This window comes from Pleuronectes platessa, chromosome 5, assembly GCF_947347685.1.
Source record: "Pleuronectes platessa chromosome 5, fPlePla1.1, whole genome shotgun sequence".
Taxonomy (NCBI): domain Eukaryota; kingdom Metazoa; phylum Chordata; class Actinopteri; order Pleuronectiformes; family Pleuronectidae; genus Pleuronectes; species Pleuronectes platessa.
The window spans coordinates 20,604,681-20,632,279 of record NC_070630.1 but is presented as its reverse complement, the minus strand read 5'-3'; the positions used below and the strand labels follow the sequence as shown (position 1 = coordinate 20,632,279).

The following is a 27,599-nucleotide window of genomic DNA, read 5'->3' as shown; positions in this document are numbered from 1 at the left end:
ACTTAAGAACAAATCGGTTTTTCTTTGAATGGTTCTTGCAAGAGGCTCAACTGTGCAATATTCACTGTACATAATCTCATACTGCATTTATTTCTTCCTTTCTTTACACTGTATACTAGTTTATAACATTTACATGTTTCTAAATTTCTATATACTTTTTATATTCCTTACACTCAAGTACTGCACGCTACTTATTACTTGCTAATGTCTCTTTGACTCTTGCTGCAGTAAAACTGCAAATTTTCCCATTTTTGGGACCATTAAGGACTTCTTATCTTATCATATCTTATCGAACCCCTACTAAATCAGAACTGACTAGTCTAGGTATAATCTTAGACTCTGATCTGAGTTTACGCTTGGCTGCTAACCAGAACCAAGAGGAGACATCAGTTCTAACTGCTATGCACTGGTTGCCTGTTACACAGGACTGACTTTAAGGTTTTCCTCCCCACATACAAGGCTCTGAATTGGCTATAGGACCGAGTTACATAGATGACTCTAGTTAACTACGTCACGTCTAGACCGGTGACAGAATCTACAGCAAGGCTATTAAAGGTTCTTAATAAAAGCTGAAAGAAAATTTGGAGATGCAGATTTTGTAAGCCACGCTCCAAACAGACTTCTGCTAGATATACGGGTGAAGCTAGTTCAGTAAACAATTTGAAAGAAAAACATTTCTCTTTACTACAGCCTTCACCCACACTCCTGCAGTTTTATATTTTTTATCACTTTCTGTCTTCTCTGTTTTTATGTATTTTTTACATTTACTTGTATTATTTTTATTTTTTATTTCATTTTCTTTTAAATATCAGTTTAACATGTTCTTATTTTACCTAAAATCTGTTCTTTTATATGAATTACATTTGCCCAAAACACAACTTATGAAATTACATCAAACTCTCCCATACCTCCCCAATGGAGACCTCACAGTTTGAAATTGGCCAGTGGACAGGATAACTTTGCTTTCTTTGATAATGCAAACAATCACCGTTGAATTTAACAACAAAATGTACATTTGCCGTAAAGATTCACTTTCCTCGATTTCTCTGTCCATTCCAGCTGGAGGAGTCTGAGTTCACCTGTGCGTCCGCAGTTAAAGCTCGTAAGTCCATGGAGGTGGAGATTGAAGACCTACACGTTCAGATGGAGGACATCTCCAAAATGAAGCAGGCGGTCAGTACAGCTCTCTGCTTTTCAACCTCTCATTCTTGACAAGCCGCCTGGTGTGACGCAGCCACGGATGACAGTTTTGATCAAATTTATGGTTAAGTTTAATGCATGTCGTTGTTAAATAGGAGGAAGAAGCTAAAGCTGTCATGGCTTTTGGAAATGATTATCAGTGGTGTTCACGCAGGTTGGGTTTTTTAAGGCTTTTATAAGAATCTGCCATCTGTGGTGGCAGGAGGGCGGCAGTAGATATGTCAAAGCGGCGCCTTCAGCCGGAGATAAAGGGTTAGAGGACACATCTGTTACCTCACAGCTCATCCTCTTACTCCCACTGTTCCTCATTTTCTGGGAGAGGATGAGGTGAGGGGTTGGGGTATCTTGCTTATTTCCCTGCAAATATTACACATATTTATCTTTTTTCTTTACATCTGTAGTTTTTACTTTTATTTTTCTATTCTTCCGATCTCCTTGTCTCCTTGCCTGATTTGACCTTTACATTTTCTGTCCTTTTGACTTTTTTTTTACTTCATGCTCTGTTCCCATGGCAATCTGCTTCCACGTGTTAGTCAAACAGCCTTTTTCCTTCATTTACCCTCAATCATACTCTCTGTATCACTTTCACTCCTCCCTGTTGTATCCTTCCACCAAGTTTCATGGTAATCGGGTAATAGATTTTTGCGTAATCTTGCTTACAAACAACCAACCATACAAACCGACATACAAGTGGTCACAGGTGATAGCAAAGTCAAGTTTATTTTTTTAAAAAGATAATACTGTTTAAACTGTATTCAAGTAATGAAGTATTTATTTAATATTTAAATGAAATATTATTAACATTTTAGTTTGATGCTCTAATTTAGTCTGCCTTAACCCCTTTCTCTTCCACTGCATTTTACACTCAGCAAATTCACATTAGCTCCATGAGGCGGCTTGAAAACTCCATCTGACTTTTTTAATATTTATATATTTCGCCTCCAAATCAATGTTTGCACTTTGTCTATTTCTTACTGAATTTTTTTTAGAGTTACACAACGCACTGAGGACTTGTTGACTTGTTGACTTAACTGTGTTACTACTTTTTCATGCAAGTGCATGTTGTCTACAAGTTGTCTATCTCTCTCTCTCTCTCTCTCTCTCTCTCTCTCTCTCTCTCTCTCTCTCTCTCTCTCTCTCTCTCTCTCTCTTTCCTCTCTCTCTCTTCATACATTTCTGTTGATACCCTCTGGGAGGATTTGCTTTGAAAATGTGTGTGTCTGTTTTCCCTTGTACTGTTTGTAGAAAGTACAAGTTTAAGCAGTTGTTACTAACTGTATTATATCTATATGGATTATAACAGTCAGTTAGCTATATGTATTTTACCTGTAAGAAAACTCCATAGTATTAGCCAGAGAACAACATTGACATTGCATCAGAAATAGTCTCCTTGTGTTGCAAAATGGCAGGCTTAACATTTTCATTATTTAAAGGAAATCACTGAATCATATGTCTTCAGTATTATTATTTAGTTGTGAAGAAAACTCACAGATCTATACATCCCTTTAAAATATATTGGCTACAGATGGAGGGCACTTGCTGTGAAACTGCACAGAATTCAGATGCGGCTGTTCCAGGAACTGTATGTGGGCAATTCATGGTTCGACGCTTATTTTTAGGATTAGTGGGGAAAGTTTGACAATCTGCTGTCAGTCTCTCCAATTTGTCCAGCTTGTCTTGGGGAGATGACAGTGAGCTCACATCATCTCAAGAGAGTTAACCATTAGTAGAGTTTACATTATTGAAAGCAACAACACAAAGTAATGAACTAATTTGCCTCAGAGCCTGACTTCTTTTCTGTTCAGAGCAGCGTACCTGCGCTTGTTAAAGTTTGGCTTTAGCTAACTGGACCTCAATAAATCTGAAAATCAAGAGAGGCAATTAAAACCCAGACTGCCTGGGTCTGGGTTTGAATGCATCCTCCCCAGTGGCAAGGAGAAAAAAAAAAAAAAAAAAAACTTATCTTCCATATAAATCACCCAGAGGTGTGGAGAATGATGTCTCTACCTATACTAGCACACCTTTAAAAACAGATTCGGTCATCGTGGTAGAGTGACCATCTGTCAGGATGAAAGACTGGAAACTGAGACCACTATGTCGACCCTAGTTTATCATAAAAATCTAAGAAACACTGCTCCGGGGAATTCACACCAGTCTCAGCTTGTTTGATAGAATGTTTCACTGGCTGAAAGCAGAAGTGGACAGAAAGCACTGACCCAGCAGGCACAGAGTAGTGGGAACAAGAGGAGGAGAGAGAACCACCAAGAAAGACAGACCCTGACTCTCAATGCAACTTCCTACCCCTGACCTTGTCCCTCTCACACAGCCACTCTCTCAAACACAGACTTCCCCGGACTGACCCTTCCTATATACACCGTCATAGTCTGTACCAGTCACGCCAGTACCACAGGTGGTGCTACTGATTGGTTCAATTTGAAGTATACGAAGCCTATTGTTCCCGACAGTTGCAACGACCTCAGCGAGACTCCCTCTACTGAGCTTCTACCATTTAGAGGCTCCTTGAGCAAATTGTGTCTGTTATATGTTATCTAAAAGGGCATTGATTTGTCTGCTGTTTGGCAAAAATGATGCGTGAAGAGTGAAAGTTGCGGCGATGAGGACGAGTTAAACTGAAATATTCAGTTTAACTCGTCCCACCCACCTGAGCTTCTGAACATTCCATTCAATTATTTCTATCAATAAAGATTGCAGAGAAATATTGCTGAGAATCAAAGTTATCGTCTTGTTGAAAAAAAAAAAAAAGATAAAATGATTGTCCCTAGACAATTGTCCCTAGACATGGTGGTATTACTAGCACTAATGACTTAGACTCATAGCACTTTATCCATCAAGTGAACGATCATGAGGAAAATGTTAGTTTGTGATAAAGTCTATGATATTAATAGCTGAGATGGTTGGTAGAGGGACAGCACAGCTCATCACTTTTAATTAGCTTCATCTTTCATGACTAATTTACCGACAGCTTTGCAGTAACACCGTCCCCGACACCCCAAAGGAACTTGAGGCTTCCCAACTAGGATAAAATGACAATTCTCAAGTAGCAGATGTTTGTTGCAAAGCCAATCTGACCTAAAAGGGATATGGGCCATTTGGCTTTAATACTCAGTTACTTGTTTCTTTAAATTACCTTGTACTTAAAATACTGTATTATCAATATCTCCATTAGCACATACTTCTTTAAAGTGACAGCTGAGACGTTCGTCTCACGTACTTGCTCTTGACCTATTCTGACCTTTTATTATTCTAGTGCTCTTGTGTTTGACTATCTATCTATCTATCTATCTATCTATCTATCTATCTATCTATCTATCTATCTATCTATCTATCTATCTATCTGTCTATCTGTCTATCTGTCTGTCTATCATTTTGGTTTTTATATCAGGTTGTGTAGGGAGAGGTTTTGACAAGTATTTCACTTTAGAAAAAAGAACAGACTCTGAAAAGGAAATGCAATTAAATTGTTTTCACAGAACGTGAGGTCCCTTATGTAGAATAAACCTCCAGCAGAGATAAGAAGATGTGTGACCAGCTGTTTGTTTTAAGATGTTGTCTTTGAGGATGACCTCTGCAGCACACATCACGCTGCTGGGAAAGTAAACGTCTGTTAGACTTGATTATAGAAATAGTTATTGCATAAACTGAGGATTTTCTTTGTATGATTCACCAGTGGCCACGTCAGCAAAGACAATATCACGCAAATAGCATTTCTTTCAGATTGTCAACAATCTTTGGCGTTCTTCCACCATTCTCCTGGAATAATTGCAGTGTTTTGAGAAAATTGTCTCGCATGTTTTTGAAAGCTTCATTTTTTCCACTGAGAGCAGCACTCTGAGAGGAAAACTCAGATTGCACTGACAGCCTATTGTTAAATGTGTTAAATCACAGTTTGATGCTGCCGACTGGAACGTTTTTTTATCTGTGTGTTTTTTCCAAGCATCCATCACAATATCTTTCCCTACCGCACAAAGCTGGAGCTGGGTTCATAGCTTTTATCAGCACTCGTTGAGGCTAAGGGTGGATTTAAAAAAAGAAAGTGAGATGTATAAATGAATCTGCCCCAGATCTCGCATGGATATTTTTAGTCACTTAAGTAAATTTCACAGCAGTGGGTGGAATTAATAAAAAAAAAAAAAAAAAGCAAAATAACTTATTTACCTTTTGTATCCAAATCCATATAATCAAGAAGGCTTTTGATTTGTGATTGTGGTTTATTCTACATCTTGTTTGGACTCGTTCTTAATGGGACGGATGCCAAAGTGTGAGCTCTGCCTCTCCCTGACTCCTCTCGTTTATCAACTGTGTGCAATAGGTTCATTAGCCTTTTCACACAGTCACATTACTCATCATTTATTAATCCATTGCCCTGCACCAACCTCCCTCCTTCTCTCCTTTATATATTATCCCCGTCATTACTGAAATAGAATTACTCGGCTGAAGGTAAGAGACAGTCACTGCTAGTTCTTAGCCTCTAATAGGATCTGGGTTATGCCTGGGACTCTAAGTAACCTCTGTTGGGCCTTGTGATTGTTGAAGAGCTAATAAGGGCTCTCCTGAGAGAAAATCCATTGCTCTGCATGGAGTGGCACACCCACAAACTTAAATCTTCGTTTCAAACGTTGACCATTTAGTCAAATTATACAACTAGAAACGGCTGAGAAATTAAAGCGTAAAAACTAAAATGGGAGGAGAAACCGGATGGCACTTACCCCATTCAGCGGCATGAGGGGTAAATTACAAGGTTTACCGAATAAGAATGTGATTTAAATCATACGTTATGGCCATTACAGTCAGATGATCTCAACCCAGATAATCACCTACGGGAGAGTTTGGTGCTATGTCCTGGACAGCTCTCTTACAACCGTCATTAAAACTCCACATCAGGGAATATCTTTCGGAGGTTGTGCTCAGTCTGGCAGCACACGGTGTCCCAGCATCTTACTAATAGCTCTTTTATACCAAAACCTGCAGGTTCATGCAGGTTATTAAACCCAGGTAAACCCACTAAGTAACGATTTTCTTCTTTTTCATTGCCTCTAGAGGAGTTTGCCTCTTCTGTTTTTTTCCTATAGCGTGTTTGCGCTTTCACCCTGGTTTATCATGTCCATTAGTGCCGATCGTATAGCCACTCAAAAACATGTGTCTATTGGTCAGATGACCCGGGATTGAATGCCGATTAAATCCATTCCAACTGCAGACAAAATTCAGATGTTAGTATTTTTTTTTTTTTCAACAGTAGAAAAGGGGCTCATACTTTATGATGGTTTTTCTCTAAATGTTATCACCGAGTCTATTAATGGAGGTAATGCAAGGAAAATGTATAGATAGCCACACAAATGTGTTGACAATTTGCATGTGTCACTTTTCCGTCTGCTTAAAAATAAGAATATACTTTCAGACACACTGCAAAATGTGTTTAGGTGCCGTCTTTCAAATCACCACAGCTGCCTCCTATTTAAATTAATATAGCATTTGATTGGTAGAGTAATATAATGTAATTAGTGTTACCTTTTGTATTTCTTTGCAGCAGATATTTTCCACCTCTGCATTCTTTTGCGGTTGGACCGAGACACAGTAATATGCCGTAACCATGTTCCTTACCAATCTGAAACATCCTGCTCCAGTCTTGTACTCTTGCTGCCACTATTAGCCATTATTATTTTTCAATGTGCGTCTACCAGCCTGTACCCGACTTCCTGACACTTTTGATCTGCGCTGGAAGCAGTTGACCCGTTACAAGAGACTGTACCTGCTGGCAAACCAGAGCAGACTGGGCTTTGTAGTAGCGGGGGGCCGGAGCTGAAACTATATATCAGCTATGACTCTAAGTTCTGGTCATGCATCATTGTAAATCACAGTCACTTGCAGCACAGTTAGTTTTTAGTTTTTGAGGGTTACAGCTTGTGACAAGCAGGTCTTCTTTTCTATTCTGGTTGACTGTGATAAATTATATTGTTTGTTTCTTCAGCTGACAGTGCATTATTTGCAGTCCGGCATCTACCTGAGTTGTGAATAATGCACACATCTTAGCACATTTTATTTGAACTACCTTCTTTATAGTGTTGTGTTCTGCTAAAACATATTAACTCATAATAATCAGATGTTAATATGCAAAATCATACATGTGTAACAAAGATCGTGCAACGTGTTTTCTGGTTACAATATACATTTTATTATAAAAATAAATCTTCCTATTCTATCATAATTGCTCTTTATTACAAAAATAGTCAACTAATAGTGCACAAATTCTATGTCTGCATGGTGACATCACAGCTTGATCTGTCTGTTTACTCGCCTCTTTGTTTTGCTCTGCGTTGCTCAGCTGGAGGAGCAGATGAGTCGTGTTCAGAGGGAGAAGAACGACGTACAGTCCAGAATGGAGGAGGACCAGGAGGACCTGAACGAGCTGATGAAGAAACACAAGGCTGCTGTGTCGCAGGTCTGCTTTTCTCCTCTCAGTCACTTTCATATACACTGAGCTGCTGGAATAATTAAAACCTCCAAATTACAATTCCTTAGTAATACTTCCATTTCCTATCCAAAATGTATTCTTTTAATGAGTCATTTATAATTTTACTTAATTAATTTTACTAAATGGAAATAGAGAAATTACTTTTGATGATTATAAAAAGCTTTTTTTAAATGTAACCCTTTCTCTCTTTTTTTTCTAACTGGTCTGCCTCTTTTATTCAGTCTCTAAACTGATTTGTGCAGACTCTCCATTTCACAGATAGAGGAGAGAACATTTATTTAAATTCAACCAAAGATCAGCAACAGAACTAACTGGATGTATTTTATATAGCCATCTGGGTTCACTTGCAGTCCAGATCCATAACACTGATTAACACTTAAAGGTTCAGTGTGTAGAATTTAGTGACATATAGTGATGAAGTAGCATATTGCAGCTGAATACCTCTCACCTTATCCTCCCCTTCCAAACTTGAAAGAGAGCCCGTGGTAACCTTCAGTTGTCATAAAAACTTAATAGGTGTTGAGTTGGTCCAGTTTGGTCTACTTAAAAAACATGGCGGCCTCCCTAGAGAGGACCCGCTCCCAATGTTAATATTAACCATGTAAATATAAAGAGCTCATTCTAAAGAATATTTCTCTAAAAGGGAGACATTGACCCTTGGACACGAGCACATCCTCTGTGTGCGTGACAAGCCATTAAACTTGTACTTACTATCTCGATAATGCTATCTTAAAGTAACAGTGATATACTGTGCCACTGATTTTAGACCAGGTTTTTGATAACTGTGTCAGTCTGAAAATAGCAAAGACATGTGCGTCACTCTTTGTGCCAAGAGTGAGATTAGTCCCTCAAACATAATCATCTGTCATATAACAGATAGGTGACACTGTCTGGCTGTTGTATGCTATGCGAAATAAAACATTTACCCAGAATATCAGCAAGCTGATTCATCAGGATGCACAACGCATGCACACACAGTCTAGCATGCATGCTCTATCCCATCAAGACTGCAAGCCATCCAAAGTTAATTTATATAAGTAAAAATCCCAGGATCAACCTTCACTTTGAATTGTTTGAACTTCGCCCATCCCTGCCCAATGAGCTCCACTTGTGCAAGGCGAGGGTATTTTGTGAGTTCCGAGTGCCTGCCCTCCTCCCATTAGTATTAATGTAGCTGAAAGCGCAGAGGAGCAGCAAGTGGAAATGAAAGTGCAGTAAGAGTGCTTTCTTTCCATCCCTGATGGCTGATGAGTGATATGATGAGTGATCTCCCTTACTGGCTCCAAATGAATCCATCCTTTCTGTCTAAATTGAAGCAGCTGAATTCCCGCTGGGACCAGCTGTAGCAGCGTGCTTCATCTACTGTGAAAAAAGCACTTGTCTCAAATATTTCACACAGGTCACATTGAAATGAGATTTATTGATTTGCTTTCACCAGACTAAAAAACTCTCTCCAGCAGATTTATTTGTCTAGGTAATGTTATTGTGATGTCACTGTGTTTTACTGGATCTACTTTGTATCTTTTATAGTTTGGTTTTGATGGATGTTTTCAAGATTGAAGCTGTGTGCATAGTCTGCCTACTGCATAACTGATGGAATACTGTAAAAGTGAAATTCTCATTACCCTCCATCATCAGATACAATAAAAGAGAAAAAAATGTATGATGTCCACTTACAGTATCATGCCGTTTCCTGACTTATCTCCCCCCCCCCCCCCAACCCCCCCCCCCCCCCCCCCCCGTGGTGTTGTTTCTTGACTACAGTCAGCCCAGAACCTGGCTCAGATCAGTGATCTACAGGCCCAGCTGGAGGAGGCCCTCAAGGAGAAGCAGGAGGTTCAGGAGAAGGTAGGTGCCAGCGTTTTGCTCCTAAATAAAGGTGATAGTGACATGCAGAGAAAGGAACACTTTCTCTGTTTTAGTCTCATGAATATGAGGCTCTGGGGAATTGAGATTTTGTGTGGATTTTTTGCAGATTCTTTTTTAACTATTGCAATGCCCATTCTAGACCTGCCTGTTTGGAATCGAATGTGCTCTTGTCCTGTGTTAAAGGACATTGTTAAAGTGGCACCCTGAGAACTTTTTGAGTTTTCTTTTTGCAGTTTCCACCCAAGAGCCTCAATTACAAACCTGCATGAATGTGCAGCACTGCCTCAGCCCGTTTCCTTTTTCCTCTTAGCTGTATTTGATAAATCAAACCCAGCCAAGAGGAGAGGGAGCGCCCAAGGGATATTTTCTCTTAGAATGACCCATGCCCACAATACCATTTGAGACCTGAGAGTTTCAGAGCACTTACCTCCAAAGAAGAAGGGACATCATTCAAATTCTCTAAAGCTAAAGAGACAACAACCTGTCGTATTATTTTGAAATGGTAATATCACAGTTTTTCCAAGTAAAATATCTGAACCCATCACAAGGATGGGTTACCATTTTAATACTTCTAATGCCTGTTCTTATATAATCAATACCAATCAAACTTTAAATTATACCTTTCTTTGAAAAATAAAAAACCTTAAACTGAGTTTACATGCAGTGCCTTGATTATTTAATGAGGATACAAGAAGAAGCTGGCTAAGTACAGTGGTGGAGTTGAGATATGGTTGGCTTTGCATAAAGACTGGAAGTGGAACGGGATCCGCCCCTTAACCCGCATCCACGTCTAAGTTTGATTGTTAGTTGGAGAAATTTAGCTGTCAGAAAAGGTCATTGTGATCCACAGCTATCACAACATATAAAGACTAACGCATATCAACATGTTTATTTGTGTGTCGTAGATGCAAGCTCTGCAAAGCCAACTGGAGTTCCAGGAGCAGTCCATGGTGGAGAAATCCCTCGTCAGCCGGCAGGAGGCCAAGATCCGTGAGCTTGAGACCAAGCTGGAGTTTGAGAAGACCCAGGTCAAACGCCTGGAGGTGAGTTCTAAAAACAGGTGTCAAGGAGTGCTGGTCTTGGTAGGTGTGTTGGAGAGGATGTGGAGGACATGACAGATTGGTGCTACGAGGTTGAAATGTGCCGCCTAGGTCAGAGACTGGCTCGGGAAACATGAGAAAGTCAGGGTTAACTTAACAAGTGTAACCATTTCTGCATAACTGTTTCCTGTAGCTTGTCTAACTTTCATTTGGCAATACTATTTGTTATTCTGTCATTTTTAAATTACTTCCAGATTTTGCCTGATCCTCTCTCGCCCACTGCTAAATTACCCTGTATTACATGTTGCCGGTTCAGTTTAGTAATCACTTGCTATGCAATGTGCTCATCCGTATATGTTTCTTCTGCTCCTTGGTCTCCAACCCCAACAGAATATATTTATTTATTGAATGCATGTTTTTTTTAAATATTGTTAGTCTTCTAGTTTGTGCTGAATTGTTAAGAGTTTGGAAAGTAAACACCAGGGTTAGTCTCATTCTCCCTTTTGTTTTGCTTTTCGTGGTTTCTCCACAGCAATAAAACTGCAGTGAGTGAATATTTCAGGTTGCCTGAGTAGTGCAACTTATCAAAGCTAGAGGTAGCAGTGCTCAATCAATAAGGCTTTGAGGAGGCAGACTTACAACACCCCCTCAGTATGTGAAATGTGGACAGGGTGGCTAATGCAGGAGCCAACTCACTGGGAAAGTGTGCTGCTGGCATTAATGCGAAAAGCGAGTGCACATTCCCTGCAGATTTAAGCCTCATGCAGGAGTCATCTGTTTTAACTCTGCTGAAGAATAACACGTAGGTGAAGAAAGTCTGCTGCAGCACGTTATTGCATTATTGATACAAATAAGCTCATCAATAGTTAACTTCTGTCTTCTGACTGGGTTCTGTGGTACACTCATGACCATTCTCACTGAACTATAGCGGGTTATCATTCATATTATTTATGGGTTTACTTGGAATGTATGGATTTTTATCTCCTGCCATATGGGAGTTTGAGCTTTGGATTTTTTGATGCAGATTTTTGACTACCATAATATTAAATCTTGCTATATGCAGAATTGTTTTGCCTAGTTTCGGACAAGTCTTTAGAGCTAACATTCTTAGTATTTCAGATCAGGTCTTAAATGGAATATGTCTCAACGACTAGATTGCTATAAAATTTGCTACAATAGCTTTTCCTAGAGGAATGAGATGACTTATGACTTTGTTGATCTCCCGACTTTTTCTCGAGGGCCATTTTCACGGTAAGGGTAAGCATGTAGTGTTCTTGCCCTCATTATTGGTAGTCCTCAGCAAAAATAAATCCTTGATCCTCTTATGCATGTATAACCTTGTATGTCCATTTTTTGTGGAGCTCTCTCTGCCTGCATTCCCATCGTGGTAAAAGTCAGAAATAAAAGATGACATTGTTATTTTTTTCATGCAGGGCGAAGACCGTCTGAATATGCCCAAAGATGATAATCAGCTTGTCATTGTAATCATGTTAACATTCTAATGTCAACGTTTAGTGAGCTATGATTGCAGTCTAATTCCATGGTGGGAAATGTTTTAAATCAACCCAGTTAATATGCATGATTGCAATGTTGTTCTTTGTATAGACAGTCTTCATGTATTTCTATTTTCATCTGACAATCACGGGATAGAGCCCATGGGGTCTCAGCAACCAAACCTAAAGTGCAGTGTTGTAATAACCAATAGAAATAATGGCCAAAATCAAATAATTAAGACCCAATTTGTAATAATCCATAATTATTCTTTAATGGAAACATTAACACAAAATTTATTTTATACAGAAACTGCTCGTCTGCTCTTGGGAGCCTTCAGGCCAATTTTGTCCCAAACAGATGTAAATCAGTCTATGTCTGGAATCTGGTGTAGCTTCTTCTTAGTTTGATTTGGACATACTTAACTATTAGTTATATTCCTGCCAGCTTATTTTCCTGCATATCACATATCATTGTGGCTGTCCAAATGTCTCTAAGTCTTTTCATATAAGTTAAATAATACAATTCAAATTTAGCATTTTATTAGGTATTTCATATAATTATTCATAAATTTAAACATATCAGTGGAATGTATCAAATCATGGCTTCTTTATGCAGGATAATGCTCCAAGTCACTAAGTTAAAGTCTCAAACTGGTTTCATGAAAATATGAATCCTGTATAATTGTTGTGATGTGGTAGGAGAGGAGTTTGGAAGCATGACTGTGCAGCTGAGAGATCTGCAGAAAGGATGTGATACAGGACATGAATTTTAGAGGAAAGTTTCTCGAGACACGATCCCTTTCTTTGGTGATGCAGACGAGCAAGTGAAGAAACCTCAGAAGGTTTTTGTGTTCCTCGTTGTTCTGTCTATCAGAGACTGCAAGCTCACCCTGGCTTGTCATGCACTTACCCCACTTGTGTGAAGATATGAACCTGTGACTTCAGAGCAGAATAGTAGCTAGGTGTACGGTAGACTGGCTAAATCAGTTACTTTGAAAGGTAGTCAATATCACTCTTTTGTCACTATAGTGGTAAATGCAATAATACAGCACTTTTTTCTAGTCTTTCTATTCAAGTCCATTTACACACAAGTTATACAATGTTTCTATATATAGTATTTCTCTATCAAACATAAATCCAATTCACAATTTGGGGTTCACTGACATACGGACGGGAGGATTCGAGCTACCAACTTTCCATTAATGGGACAGACCAATCTACCTCCTGAGCAACAGCCACTCAATTAATGAATCTAAATAAAAAATATTACGGTGATCAAATCACAATATTATTCATTCTTGTTAAGGAAATTATTTAAAGTAGCTCATTTAGTTCACCCCATTACTCTATGTTTGTCCTGAGCTGGTTTTAGTATGGTGTTCTTCCTCAGTGAGTGTATATGGCATCAGTCTGACTGAATCGTTAAATCTTCTCTTTATTGTCTTGCAGAGCCTCGTGACTCGTCTCAAGGAGAACATGGAGAAGCTGATGGAGGAACGAGATCAACGCAGCAGCAGCGAGAATCGAGAGAAGGAACAGAACAAACGTATGCAGAGACAGATCCGCGACACCAAAGAGGAGATGGGCGAACTGGCCAAAAAGGAAGCCGAGGCTAGCCGCAAGAAACATGAGCTGGTAATGATCTGATGCCAGTAATGAGACAACTTGCTCACAGTTTGATCGATGATCGACCAGTACTTTCAGATACACCCAGTGTTTTAAGAATAGACTCCGTGGTATCAATCAACAGTAAATCAGCACCATTGAACTGTGTAACCTTTTGTTAAAGTGAAAAGTTCCTCCTGTCTTTGTCTCATTAACAGGAAATGGACATTGAGAGCCTAGAAGCTGCTAATCAGAGCCTGCAGGCAGACCTCAAGCTGGCCTTCAAAAGGATTGGTGACCTCCAGGCTGCCATCGAGGATGAGATGGAGAGTGAAGACAATGAAGACCTCATTAACAGGTACAAAAAGTAATATTCTAGGTTTTGAAGTTTTGAATAACCAGGAGTTTGACGATGTAATATGAACTTTAGTGTACACTGACAGTTTCACAGCCAAAGGCAGCTTCCCAAGGAATATTTCAGTTATAAGTACACATCATTAGCATGTGTGGAGCCCAGTCTTCATCGAATGGCTAAAGTAAGTTGTAGTACTAAAATTCTCTTGTTCTACATGAGGCAAGGTCATTGTGTTAAGTGAAGGCTAAAGGTAACTGTGGTCTGTACTTGACTAGAATACTAATTATTATGTTATCTTGACCATAATACACAAAAGTTTAAACTGACATCAGACTCAAAAATATAATCTTTAATCAAGGTTCGCTTGTTCCATTCTTTTCCAAGTATTTATCCACTTGTCACAGTCTTCATCATCAGAGTTTGGTGAGTTGTTATCTTAAAAAAAAAGTGGGTAGTGGTGCTCCCCAGGTCAAGAATTAATTCATACTCACCTGATTATTTCAGGCTGGATATTAAAAGATATTTTTCTTACCATTACTATAAATGTGTCATCCACTGTTTCTGTTAAAATGTCTGGCTGTCTTACTTTTGAGTTGACTCGATCTTTGGTTTAAAAGTGGTGGGACAGAAATGTCAACATGTTTCTATACCATAAATTGATGGATTTGTTGTATTTATGTCATATGACCTGACTTTACCTTGTGCATTCACTCTAATCTGTAAAGACAATCCATTGTAACTCTTCCTCATTCAACCATCACAGGTTGCCCGGGTGAAATAGTTACATATGTCGTGTTATTTCTTTTAGTTTTCCCAGAGTGAGATGAGAAGAGCGAAATGAGAATGTTGACATCGGCCATATGTCGGTGCGTAGAACAGAGCCTGGTGATCAGCAGCAAGGCACACTGTGTTCCTGGAGTCCTGCCGTCACAGTGAGGTTGCCTGCTCTCATCATGTCTGCACAGAGAGCGAAACCTCAGACTGTTCTCAACCCACGCTGTAGCCGTAGAGTTTCCTCAGAAGCGCTCGGCAGAATCCTAACTGTTGTTTGTCAAGAAATCAGTGCTTTGTTTGGCAAACCAATGTGCTGACTGAGATGGGCTCTCTGCTCAACATAGATAGACTCAATGTGTGTCTCACCTCAAATAGTCAGGAGTTATCCAAGCAAATGTCTTAGTCTGACTGTATTATTCACAGTAAAATGTCCTGTCCTTTCTCAAGGCCTCTTGTGAGAAAATGTAATCACTGTCTGAGTCTCACAATGGTCCCACAAAGAGTGAGCGTTGTTGTCTGTAAGGTGTTTTTCTCTGCTCTGTATGCGCGGCACAAGATTAGGATGAGACGGCATGCTGAGTCAATATGTAACTTGCACAGTACGGCTAGTTTTGCAAGGAGAAGTACAACCATCACAGCGTCTGCCATTACATCCATTGTTATTCAGATATTTCTAAGCATCCTCTATGTTTTATTTTTCACCTGATTCTTACTTTATGGTTTCCTTTTGTTTTGTCTATTGTATTTCTGTTTTCTTTTCTTTTCTCTCCCTCCACCCATCACCACTACGACCAGTTTGCAAGACATGGTGACAAAGTATCAGAAAAGGAAGAACAAAACGTGAGGAACTTGAACTCCTGATGATTCCTTTCATCACTGGAAATGATGCAGCTTTCTACAGTCTTTGAACATTTAGTCGAGAGGTTGATAGTGGAGAGAGAAACCCCACAGCTTTTCTCTGGGTTTAGTTTCAGTCCAGTAAGTCCATCACCTCTGGCTGTCACACCATGGAAAAGACAGAAGAGCTGATATTTCAAGGAGAAATACCCTCCGACTTAAAAGATGAAAAAGATATTTGGAATACATCTGGCTTCCCCTGCCGCTTTTGTTGTTTCTGGATTTCTCTGATTCCTGTGATAAGTCTAAACTATTGTTGGGCCCTCAGAATCAAAGAATGATGGCTCAGTTTCAGAGCCAATATGTTCAAAAGATCAAATAGGCAGAAATGTCTCAAAGAAGAGGCGGAGATTACGTAAATCTAAGGAATACTCAATGTGTGAAGACTATAGAATAATGCATCATCAACAGTGCACGGAGATTCCCCCATAACCCCAGTTTACTGCACTCTTCACTGCATGCCCTCACATGCTGAAATGCATGAAAGCCACTGACAATATGTTACCTAAGCCCCAGCATGAAGCCAAACTCCCTCAGATTCACTGTACGGTTAACCACTCACCAAAGCAGGTTGGAGGTCTTCCTTGCAGTTCTCCATTATGTGGCCAAGCGGCTTACCCAGCTGTGTGTGCTGCCTTGCCGAGGGTGTCATGTCAGACTCGGCTGTTGTTGTGTTTGAACAGCACCCAACCTGTCAGCCTCTCACTCCCTGGGCACTGTTAATTTTCCATTGCCCTGCTCAAGGGCTTGATGTGACAGGGGCTCGGGGTGACTGCCCTCCTGACAGCAGGAAAGGAGGGTGTGCTCCACATCTAGCTTTGACTCACAGTCGCTCAATAATGCAGAATCCTCAATGTCTAACGAAGAGCTCTCTCGCTCACCAGGCAAGTAGCACATGTAGGGTTAACCTCTGGCTCCAGTCTGTGTTTCGTTTTCTGATTGTGTAAATCGGAAATATAAGGCACACTTAAATACTTTACTAAATAAAGTTAGCTGTAGCTGAGTAACTTGTAGTAATGCTGATTTCAGGTTAAGTGTTGACTTTCATATTCCTATATATTTTTACAAGCGACTAATTATTAATACAGAGATATTTATTGACTCGAACAGGGTAATCCTCAGCTGAGTATCAAACTAGAGAGCTGTATTTGAGTTAAGTCTCGTATCTACGGAATATAAGAACTCACAGAATCATATCTTGAAGTGAGAACTCTTATTTCCATCATGGTGTTGAATAAATAGATTTGTTGCTTTTAAATCCTAGTTACCAGGGTTGATTTTTATTGCTACTGCCGGCTTAGCTGTCAATCAAACTTTTGCTCAACCTGCCCACTCAGAGGCTTGTAGAATGAAGAAATATGTATTTCTCTCTCTCTCTACCTCCTCCATATTTTAAATCCATCCATCCATTTCATTTTTGTCTGCTTATCGAAGCCAGGTTCGGTGACAGTGACAGCAGTACTGTTTTCCTGTTCCTCCTGGGGGATCCTCAGATTTGCCAGATGTGATATGTAATCTTTCCAGTAGGCTCTGTGTCTACCTTTAGGGTCTCCTACCAGTTGGGCATCCATGAAGATTCTCCAATTAAAGGAGACAACCTGATCAGAAGCATCTGATTTTTAAAACTTCAATGCATGACTGTATTTTTTAACAACCAACTCAGATCATCCACATTTAGAAACAATCTGCAGTAAGAGAGAGCAGCAGAAAATCCCCCGGCCTGCAATAAAACATCTGAAAATCACTTTGGCTGTTTTGGCAAATAAATTATTATTTTAATATGTGCAATTTATACTGTGCTGACTTCACTGGTCACTGCAGCGGGAGTTTTTGCAGCACTGATAAACAATGTAACCTAAGCATGTGACACTGTGCTCCCCTGATTGTCTTGGAGAGGATGCATATGTCTGTGCTCCAAAGGCACAGGGTCCTCACTGGGCTGACAGTTTCTAATATCGGAGACATAAACAGTGGTGTCTCTAAGACCCAGAGAGACACAGAGGAATGAAGCCAAGTAGAACAGAGCAGGACGATCCATAGACGCTAATGATGAATGTAATAGTGTGTAACAGAGATGTACAACCAATTGCTGCAGAATGTCACAGACAGTTAATGTCTCCTCCGCCCTGTGTTTGTTTGCTTCCCCAAGGCTTTCAGCAGGGCTTAGCTAATGGTATGGTGGCCGAGGATATAAATTTTAGGTGACACCATGTATGAAGGTGCTCAATTACATAGAGCCCACCATTGTGGTCTTGGCCATAGACCAGTGTCGCTGTACTGTGAATCTATTAAGGGTTAGAGAGTAAATACAGTTTTTCAGCTGCAACATTTACTCACTCACGACTGCAATATTTCTGCAATATGAGAAAACTAAAACCTGGTGGAAGTATATATTTCTTTTACTATTTTTAGACAAACTTTTAATTTGCATATGAAAGAAATCTGCTTAAACTTCATTGATTAAAACCTAAATATTGAAAAAAGTTTACACAGGTTGATTCCTTCCAAAAGGACAATGCTGCTGCAACCACACAATTATTTTCACACCTTGAGAAATATATCAATCCAAAACTTAAATTCCATCTTGAGTTGAAATAAGGAGTGAAAAAACATGAGGTGTCAGGGTAGCGGGTACTAAAGTATCAGCTTAATGTCCTTGTCTCCTTGAATATTTTCCCAGAAAGATGGTTTATTTTCAACTTGTGGAAACATAACTATTGCGATTGACGGAATGGATAACAGATGAATGATACATTCTGAGTTTACTCAATGTGTTTAAGTAACCTAAACCTGAAATTAATTCTGATATCATAATCCTGGACTCTTCCAGCAGCAATTCGCTCTCAATACCAGTCTATGATTGTAGTGTTGCTCAAGAATAACACCCCTGAAAAACTGGTAAAAATGTATAATTCCTTACCCTTTCAAAGAGGAAGAATTGATGTACTACAAGCTAAACAGTAATTTATTTAGTACTGTAAAGTCCTCTTGTTGGTTTCAGGAAACTCAGAGCTGTCACTTTGGTTACAAGGTGAAGAGCACAAAAGTGCATGCATTCTGCTTTTCTAAAAGCATAAGGCACAATATTTTATTTAAAACAAATTTCAGGAAAACAAGTTGACTCACTGAAACTAAGACAACACACAGATCTTACCCCACTTTGCCCTGAAAGGGGTCAGATAAGGTTCCATGTCTGGATTTTAGATCTGCGACCTGACATTTGAGCATCCAATCCTTATGGCTGAAGTTCAGCCTAATTTCTGATAAATCTGCAGTGACAGGGACACTTGGCTGCACTGTTATCATACCAGTAGACAGCAGCAAATCCCCAGATTGTCTAATAGCCGGGGCCTTTTCTGCAAAGTAAATTATAGCTTAAGAATCCATTGCTCTCCTCCTTGGCCCCATCCTCTGCCCCCGCTTTGGCGTGAATGCACTCTAGCATTACCACCCAAGGTAATTCTGGGGAGATTTGTCTGTGACTGCTAATGATTTAAATTATTGGTGATACTGCACCATTTTGACCTTTACAAGAAAAGACCGCTTTTCCCTCTTTCTTCCTCGACAATATGGGAGCCTTTCTGAAACAGATGCAGAGGAAAACAGAGATGTTGAGCCACCCCTCTGATGTCTCAGTAGGACTATTAAGCTGTAACAACTTAATTTCACAGCGCCACACAAGCACTGGGCTCTGACGGCACTTAATGAGAGTTGCGCTCTTTTCATCCGTGTCAAATTTTATGACAAGCCCTCTGTTTTACTCTGTGGCTTGCACTGGCTTTTGAACGTGTAATGATAATTGAGAGGAAGAATTGTGCAGTGCCCAGCTGTGTACCAAATCATTCTGTCAAGAGCTGAAATATGAGTGTTTGCATGTTATTGCTATATGTTTGTGTGTGTGTGTGTGGGGGGGGGGGGGGGGGTGCTCTTGTACAGCTATCTTTGTAAGGACATTTGGGGAAAGTGAGGACATTATGGCTGGTCCTCACTTTGTGACCCACCTTTTATGGACAGTTTGGGGGGTTAAGACCTGGTTTTAGGGTTAGAATTAGATTTGGGTTAGTGTTAGGCATGTAGTTTGGGTGGTTAGGGGCTAGGGAATGCATTAGTGTCCTTACTAAGATAGAAGTATAAACAGGAGTGTGTGTGTGTGTGTGTGTAGCTGTGCAATTTTTTCAACGCAGATGTGTTGTTTTCACGGTCCATGCCATCTTATAATTGGCTATAGTTTATTTCTTAGAGCTAGGAACAAAAGAACATGAACATTGTCTCACCTAGGTTCATTATGTAAGCTAACCTTTATCAGATCGATGCAGGCATGTTACTCTCATACACAATGACAGACATTGTCCTTTTTTTTAGACCTATATCCCTCTGATACACATAGTTATCAGGACACACCTTTCACATGCCAAAGTCCCACATCATAAAAGCAATTTTTCAATGTTCAGTGCGCGACAACTGCACTTTCTCTGAGTGAACTTGTTGCTCTGATAGATTTACAACCACTTATTAACTGGGGTAGTGCTGCTGTAACATTATATTTTATTATTCCAGTCTTCTTCCTTGTCAAGACATGGTGCCTGCATTACCCATAATTCAGATGTATAGCATAATTTCAGTTTAACCAAATCGTAACAACACTATTTTGAAGGTGAAGTTGTTAACTAGGCTGAACCATAATTCATATTCACTTTCCTTTTTACTTCTAAATGCATAGTTCAGATATCAAAGCCGCATTGCTTCACTCCCAGATAAATAAATGTGGTGTGTGAAAATCTTCATCATACATAAAAGGCTAGTGATGGCCCAAAAACTTTAAAAAAGGCCAGGTGGTAAAAACATAGAAGTGGGTGTTAATATCTATACAGCCTGTTGTGGGCATGTTGGCTGAGCTGACTGCATGTGCGGTATTTTATCCAGATTAAAAGGCACAACGACTAACACTTCATGCCTGACCTGCTTTTTTTTGACCCCACAGCAAAAGTTACAGACAGAAATGTGCAGGAACATTCTCCTATAACCCTAACATTTTATATACCTTGTTCTCTCCTCCCGGAATAACCATGTCTGTCTTTTGGTCATTGATAACCTCCTTTCTCATCTTGTCTGCCCTTTGCTTTCTCTGACTTGTTTTTCTTTCTTTAATCGCTTACCAGTCCAGGGGATTCAGACACCGACTCCGAGGTGGAGGATCGTGTGGATGGGGTGAAGTCCTGGTTGTCCAAAAGCAAAGGTTCTGCCAAGAACCTCTCAGATGATGGCAGTCTCAAGAGCTCCAGGTCAGTACAAAGGCAGCTGCTATCAGCATCATTTCAGCGGCTGATAGTGAGCCGTCTACCCAGACATTTGAATGCTTTGGAACTTTGAAAGAAGTGGTTTACATGGTCTGGCCCATAGGAAATAAAGCAATGTGAGCGGGTTACTTGGCTGAAATGAGGGAACTGCTGTTGCTTAAATGTTTTGTTTTTTTCAAAGTGTTTTGTATTTTATTGTCACCCTCCCAGAGAAGAGGGTTTGTTTCTAAAGAACACACCACCTCAGTGGTAGATTTATCAACATGCCCAATGGCCAGCTGGCAACGTCTACCTGAGACACTCGCAGAGATTAATGGATGTGTCTGCAAGCTGACAGCTTGAATTGCCCCAGATTTGTCTCCTTACCAGAAGATTTAACTCCCCTCCCTCAGCTGAGCCACTTCCAACTTTAAAAACTTTTTAAATGTCTCTTAGCAGCAAGTCCCCGTAGGCATAAACTGAGGGATTTCATTGAGCTAGCCAACACTGCCCCTTGTAGTAGTAAGTTTCAGATTCACATGACTTTAATTGCTCAGGAGTAAGAGAACAAGTACATTTGAAGTTTTGCCAACTTCTCTCAGTCATTTAACAAAGAACAGGCCAACAAAAGGGAGTAAAAAGGAATTTAAATATTTATCAAGTTTAATGTGTTACTTTAGTTTTCATATGGGAATGTTGTTCAACCAAATTAATCAAAATGATGTTATTAAAGTGTTCCGCAGTGCTCACAGGAATACATTATTAACGATCAGTGTCACATTACATACACGGTAACTATAAAAGTTCTCCTTCTCTTCATATGTAAGCACCTGACCTTTACTTGAACACAATGGTAAGATTTAGCTTCCCTAAACCTCAACCCTATCAGTCCGGTAACACAATAGAAACATCACTTCATAACTGAAACAAGTAGGATTTACTCTTTCATCTTTTCAAACACTTTTAATCCTCTTTGTCAGTCTCTGTAGAATAGCTCTAGCTTTCGAGCAGCAGAATATTATTTCTTCTTCTCTTCTGTCAAGTGCTACAAGTGGGGTTCAGGGAAATTCTTATCAATCTGAATCTAGCAGAAAATAAATAAGCAGTTTACTAAATTCAAGGCCTTTGTTAAATGTTCTGAGGTTAAGGTTTCAATAGATTCAAGCGACAACATTCAAAACTAATCTTACATTTAGGAACTAAAACTCATTTCTGCCAATATGCCATTCAAAATATTAATAATTTTTTTGTCCTTTGTGGGTCATACTATTATTTTGGTTTCTATCTTTACATTGCAGTGCAGGAAAAACCCATGTTATTCCATAGCCATTTTTCTCTAAATAAGCTTTTGCATACTCTATATTCAGCTTTTACATTTCTTCTCACTATTCTGTCTTTATGATTTCATTCATCTATATTTCTCTTCCTCAACTCACCTCCACTTGACCCTATGTCTCCCCATTTTCTCTCCCATTTTCTTCATTCCTTCCTCCCTTCCATCGTTGTTTCTTTCTAGATATGCTGTAAATTTAGACGCAAAAGAAGGGAAAGAGTGGAAAGAGGGTAAGGAATGGAAAGACATAAATAAGGAGGGCAAAGATGTTACACCGAGCAGGCCAGGCGTGATAAGTTCCCTTAGCTACAGAAAACGATCCAACCTGGATTCAATTGGAGGCAAAGAAAGTGCCCTCTTCAGTGCCCTCAAGGAGAATGCTGACCCAGAAGATTCACCGTCCTTCTCGAAGGCCAAACCCAAAACCTCGGATCTTCAAGATGACTCTTACTCAGTTACCTCCAGGAGGAAGTCCCAGGTAGGTGATGACATGAATGGCAGAGAATCAGTCATCTCCCAGGCCTATTCAGAGGCCAACAGCCGAGCCAGGAAAGGCATAGACAGTCGTTGGGGTGACTTTGACAAGGAATCGACCATTTCATTCCCTGCATATCGGGCTTCCACACATCTTGGGTTAAGCCCAGAGAATGATGCCAAATCTACCCTCAGCTTAGGTCTGTCAAGCCCACTTGGACGCGGTCGAAGCACCTCTCGCTTAGATGGCAGAGGTGGTTACTCAGTGAATGGCAGCAGTCCCAGTAGCCCTTGCTCCAGCAGGCGGTCTGGGGGTCGTAGCCCCGGAAGTGTTAGCCGAGCTGATTCTCGCATGTCACTGGCACGAAGCTGCCGCTTGAGTGAGTTTGATGTTGATATTGACGACAGTCGGAGTGTTGCCTTTACTGAGAAGTCGGCGTACAGTCCTATCTCGTCCACCGGGCGCAGCATCTCCATGCCACCACCACAAAGTAGATCATCAACTTCTAATAACGATCCAGTTGATAATTTAGAAATCAAAACAGTCAGTCATCGCAATTACCTCGATCCCGACCTAGAGAAAGCAATCAATGAGGTGCTGAGTTTTAAGCCTATCAAATTCAAGCGCACAAGCTTGGAAGACTCAGAGGGCGAACGGGAACAATCCAAGAATGATGAAGATGACAGAAAGAGCGTCAGGAATGGAGACACTTCTCGCGGCGCCAGCAGTCTTAGGCGCTCTGCATCTGCTGTGGACTGCATGAGACCGTCCCGCAGTGCCAGCAGCTGCAGCAGTCACCGTAGCAGCAAGAGCAAAGGCAAGAGTAAGAAAAAGAAGAGAAGCCACAGCTCCGAGTCTGACAGCTCAGGAGATGGCCGTCATCATAGGAGCAGCTCCAAGAGAGGGTCCAAGAAGTCCAAGAAGTCCAAGAAAAAGTCTAAGAAGCAGGATAAATCTTCATCGTCTTCGTCCTCTTCACCCTCAGATTCTGAGTCAGACTCTGATTCAGATTCAAGCTCCGGAGCCTCAACCATTTCCTACCGAAGCTCGAGTAGTGTGAAGAGGGCCCCAGCTCGGAAGGCTTCCAGCCCAGAAAGAGAAGGAGAGGATGGGCCACAGAGTGAGGGTCAGCCACTTAACACAAAGGTTGATAAGAAGAGGAAGAAGAAGGTGGACAGCCTGATGATGAAGTACCTATACCGGCCAGACAGTGACTGAGGCAGGCAGTAGGTGCTTGCCTGATCCGGACCTAAGAGTGCTTTGACGCATGGTGTGATCTAATCAAAGACTTTTTCACCATTATCAATCATTATCCTGAATGAGATCAGCCTCTCACAGTTCTGAACTTTGTGTGTTGTTTGGCATGCTCTCAATTTCTAATGTTTACCACTACTAGTTTCAAGCCAAACAATGACCACAGTCTCTCTGGCTGACTGTGATTTAATACTGTTGAAGCTATGGGTGCACTCAACGTGGATGTGCCCAGAATTACTCCCAAGATGTCACGTTGATTAATGGCCACAGAAGGTAAAAATAACAGTCAATTAAGAAAGGCCATAATATTTTTGCCCTATAACTTCAGGCATAATTAGAACCCGAGCATTGATAAACACAAAGTGGCAAATTCATCCAAGAGCTCTGAGTAATTAACCCACAGTTGTGTGTATTTAAACACATTGACTCTTTGACGGGTAATGACATTTGTTTAGTAAGTTATTCTGTATGTTTGTCTTATTCTTTAAGCTTATTCATTTGACAGCTGTTATATTTAAGAAGGGAAACTGTCACAGTCCTTTGTACTTCTTATTTTATTGACATAGATCTAACACCTTAGTAACCATATAACTGAATGGTTTTGCATTTAACATTGCATGAGGTTACTGAGATTTAGTTAGATGACATAAACTACCAGCAAATACAGAGATACTGCAAGTAGTCCCCAATGGAAGCGATGCATACAACACAACATACAACATTTCTTTATCAGTCCTAATATAGTACCATTATATATCATACATTTACTCAGTGTGTTTATTGCTGCCAGTACTGGATGAAAGATGAGCTGTAGCAACACTACAGATTAATACAAGAGTGTCATTCATACACAATCTAACAGTTTAAAGTTTTTGATGTTACATCTGCCTGATGTTGCCATTTTACTACTGGGTAGTTATTTGATGAAGTCCTGTTTTGTCACGCATCTTTTAACGCATGTGTGGTCAAACTGCTGATTTTCACTTGTGTGTGTGTTTATTACACTGAGTTGCACTGAGCTCTCTTCCCAATTTTTGTTTTCGGCTCGAGTTTTTTGATAACATCAGTGTCTCTTTGTTCTTTCTTGCTCCAGCCCCCCCGGTCGAAGACACTACTTCAGTAGATCTGATGAAGAGGAGGAAGAAGAAGAAAAAGAAGAGGGCGGGGCAGCCCAGGGCTCCAACCACTCCCGATCCAGATATGGCAGCCAAATAAAAGACGATGACAGCGAGGACAGGCCTTATGAGACCACATCGTAGTCCTTACTGTCATCACCCACAGTAGAAAACGCTCCCTCATTCCACTGTCACAGTTTGTCTTGCATGCGCAGTCGACCACAGTGTTGATCAGGTGGTCGCAACCACATAACCTAAACACTCACAACCTTGCAAGAGAGCACGGACGCTGAACCACTGTCGATGTTCATAACCCTCGGTCAGCTGAGGCAAATCCTCTCAGGGTTTGGTCCGAGCCTGACGAACCTCACAGTCCTTCTGACTCCTCACTCATCGGTCTAACCTCACTGCACACACTGCAGCTCTGGTATTAGCGACTCCACTCTGCTGGCTGCATGCAAGCAGCAGTTGCTTGGTTTGAGCAGCCATCCTGTTGAACTCCAGTCACGGTTGTTACTGACCCAAAGAACTTGAGGTTGCATTGATAATAGCTTCTTTCTCTCCCTCTCTTTGTCTCTGTCACTCTTCCTCTCTTCTTTAAATATAGTACGCTACAACAATATAAATTGCCACTGTACAATGTATTGCCAAAAAGCCTTTGTTCCAAGTATGTGTGCACATTGTTTTTTTTGTATTTCCACTTGATGCCGAAGTCTGGGAAAAGTTCCAGCTTTTTTCTTCTTCTTCTTCTTTCCTTTTTGGGATAAGTGCCATTTGACTTAAGTGGGCTCCTCTACAGCTGGCTTCTCTGCAGCTGTGGCATTTCATGAGCTGCCGCACTGTACACTGAAGATGCTCTCATTATCATCTGCTTGTTTTTGGTTTGCCTGAAAAGTTTTCTGCCTTTTGCTGGCAAATTACCTCTTCCTCACGGGGGAAGAGGATTGCATCACTTACCGCTCCGTCACAGAAGCGCCGCAGAGATTCGTTTCCCTCCTGTTGAATCTTTAGAAATTGATGTTTAGACAGATTTGATTTGCAGAGGACCGCTGTCAAGCAAATCATTTCCACGGGTTTTGAGCTTACCTCTGTGAAATGCCTCGTCTCGTTTTATTGTGACTTGATTTGACTACACACTTGCCAGAATTAGTGGAAGAGACTTTGTCCTTGTGCTTGTCGTTCACATGCTGTCTGTGTTTTAAGTTTGATGTGCTTTACTTCTCCAAAGGGAATTTATTTAACCTTGGGCACTAATCACTTGTCGATTTAATGAAAAAACCCCTGAGCGTATGGAATCCTCAGCCAGCATGATAAAAGAACAAGCTGCATTATTCTCTCATTTTATTATTCTTAACAAATCACATGGAAAGACTATAACCAATCATGTGTTTTCTCAACCTTCGGGAATAATATGTGTAAGAAAATATCTTTTTTTTTTCTTAGCTTTCAACCACATTTCTCAGCATTCTGCTTTGGGAGGCCTCATAGTCCCACCTAAATTAAATATTTATAGATGTATGTTTTCCATTACAGAAAGTTAATTAATTTCCTAAATTTACTTGCCACTATAGGTTGGGGGGGGGGGGATACTGGGAACTTGCTAGTGCTGTACAGCGACTGTATATAAAGATTGACAACAGGACAGCTACTCAGAAGCCAGCCCCCTGCTGGTTGCAGCACAGATAATAAACCATAATTTTTCTAACAGGTTTGGGTTTTAATTAGTTATTGGATGTTGTGAAAACACAAGTAAACATCATGATTGACAGGATTGATTAGTGATAGGTTGGGGGGGTGTATCAGTGGGACTTTTTTACCATGGCTTACTGATGATGTCACCGGCGCAACATGGCATCTCCCATATCCGAGATAATATGCCTTCATTTTCATACAGTGGGAGGAAGTGAACACGTGTCATGTTCACATACAGTCATTGGTCAATAATAACAGCTCAGCCATCCGGGTTATGAGTGGATATGAATTGGTTGTTCAAACTTTATATCTGTACACTAAACTGCAGTGTATGCTGCTGGATGCAACACAGCTAATAGGTCAAAAATCCTTACAAATTAAAGATGCTTACCTCTCCTTGTGTTGTTTAACCACACGTTACTTCTTAGGCAGATTGTTGTCACATTCAGTCTGAATGTGTAACCAAAAGAACATTCCCCTGTTAACAGGTAGGGTGACGGTCAGAGTGATGGTGTAAATCTTGTCCTGCTCCCAATACACTGACAATATAGAACACTTCATTTTAATTTCCAACTAATTTTGAATAATGGACAGATCAGCCTGGCCAATGTCCCTGAAAACTTCTCTGCATGATTTGCCGTTGGTCAGATTGGTACAAATTTAAATCATGGAATCAGATGGGCTGATTGAAATAAATGTCTTTTCATGGGTTTTGATGATAATAAGAAAAA

At 40.4% G+C, this 27,599-nt stretch overlaps 1 protein-coding gene across 6 annotated transcripts in view; it reads left to right on the top strand.

Moving 5' to 3' along the window:
- Positions 1 to 27,268, top strand: part of myo18ab (myosin XVIIIA b) — a 112,184-nt gene extending 84,916 nt beyond the window's left edge. For 3 of the 6 annotated variants that reach the window (XM_053422338.1, XM_053422336.1, XM_053422340.1), the window contains 9 exons: positions 1,060 to 1,173; positions 7,541 to 7,657; positions 9,455 to 9,538; positions 10,465 to 10,602; positions 13,542 to 13,727; positions 13,916 to 14,055; positions 15,622 to 15,666; positions 20,883 to 21,005; positions 25,155 to 27,268. In XM_053422338.1, the coding sequence (XP_053278313.1) occupies positions 1,060 to 1,173; positions 7,541 to 7,657; positions 9,455 to 9,538; positions 10,465 to 10,602; positions 13,542 to 13,727; positions 13,916 to 14,055; positions 15,622 to 15,666; positions 20,883 to 21,005; positions 25,155 to 25,320 (1,113 nt within the window). In that variant the 3' untranslated portion in view covers positions 25,321 to 27,268. Of the gene's footprint in view, positions 1 to 1,059; positions 1,174 to 7,540; positions 7,658 to 9,454; positions 9,539 to 10,464; positions 10,603 to 13,541; positions 13,728 to 13,915; positions 14,056 to 15,621; positions 15,667 to 20,882; positions 21,006 to 22,515; positions 25,130 to 25,154 lie in introns of those variants that run through there. The other 3 variants (XM_053422339.1, XM_053422337.1, XM_053422341.1) reach the window with 2 other exon arrangements.
- Positions 27,269 to 27,599: the final 331 nt, after the last annotated feature.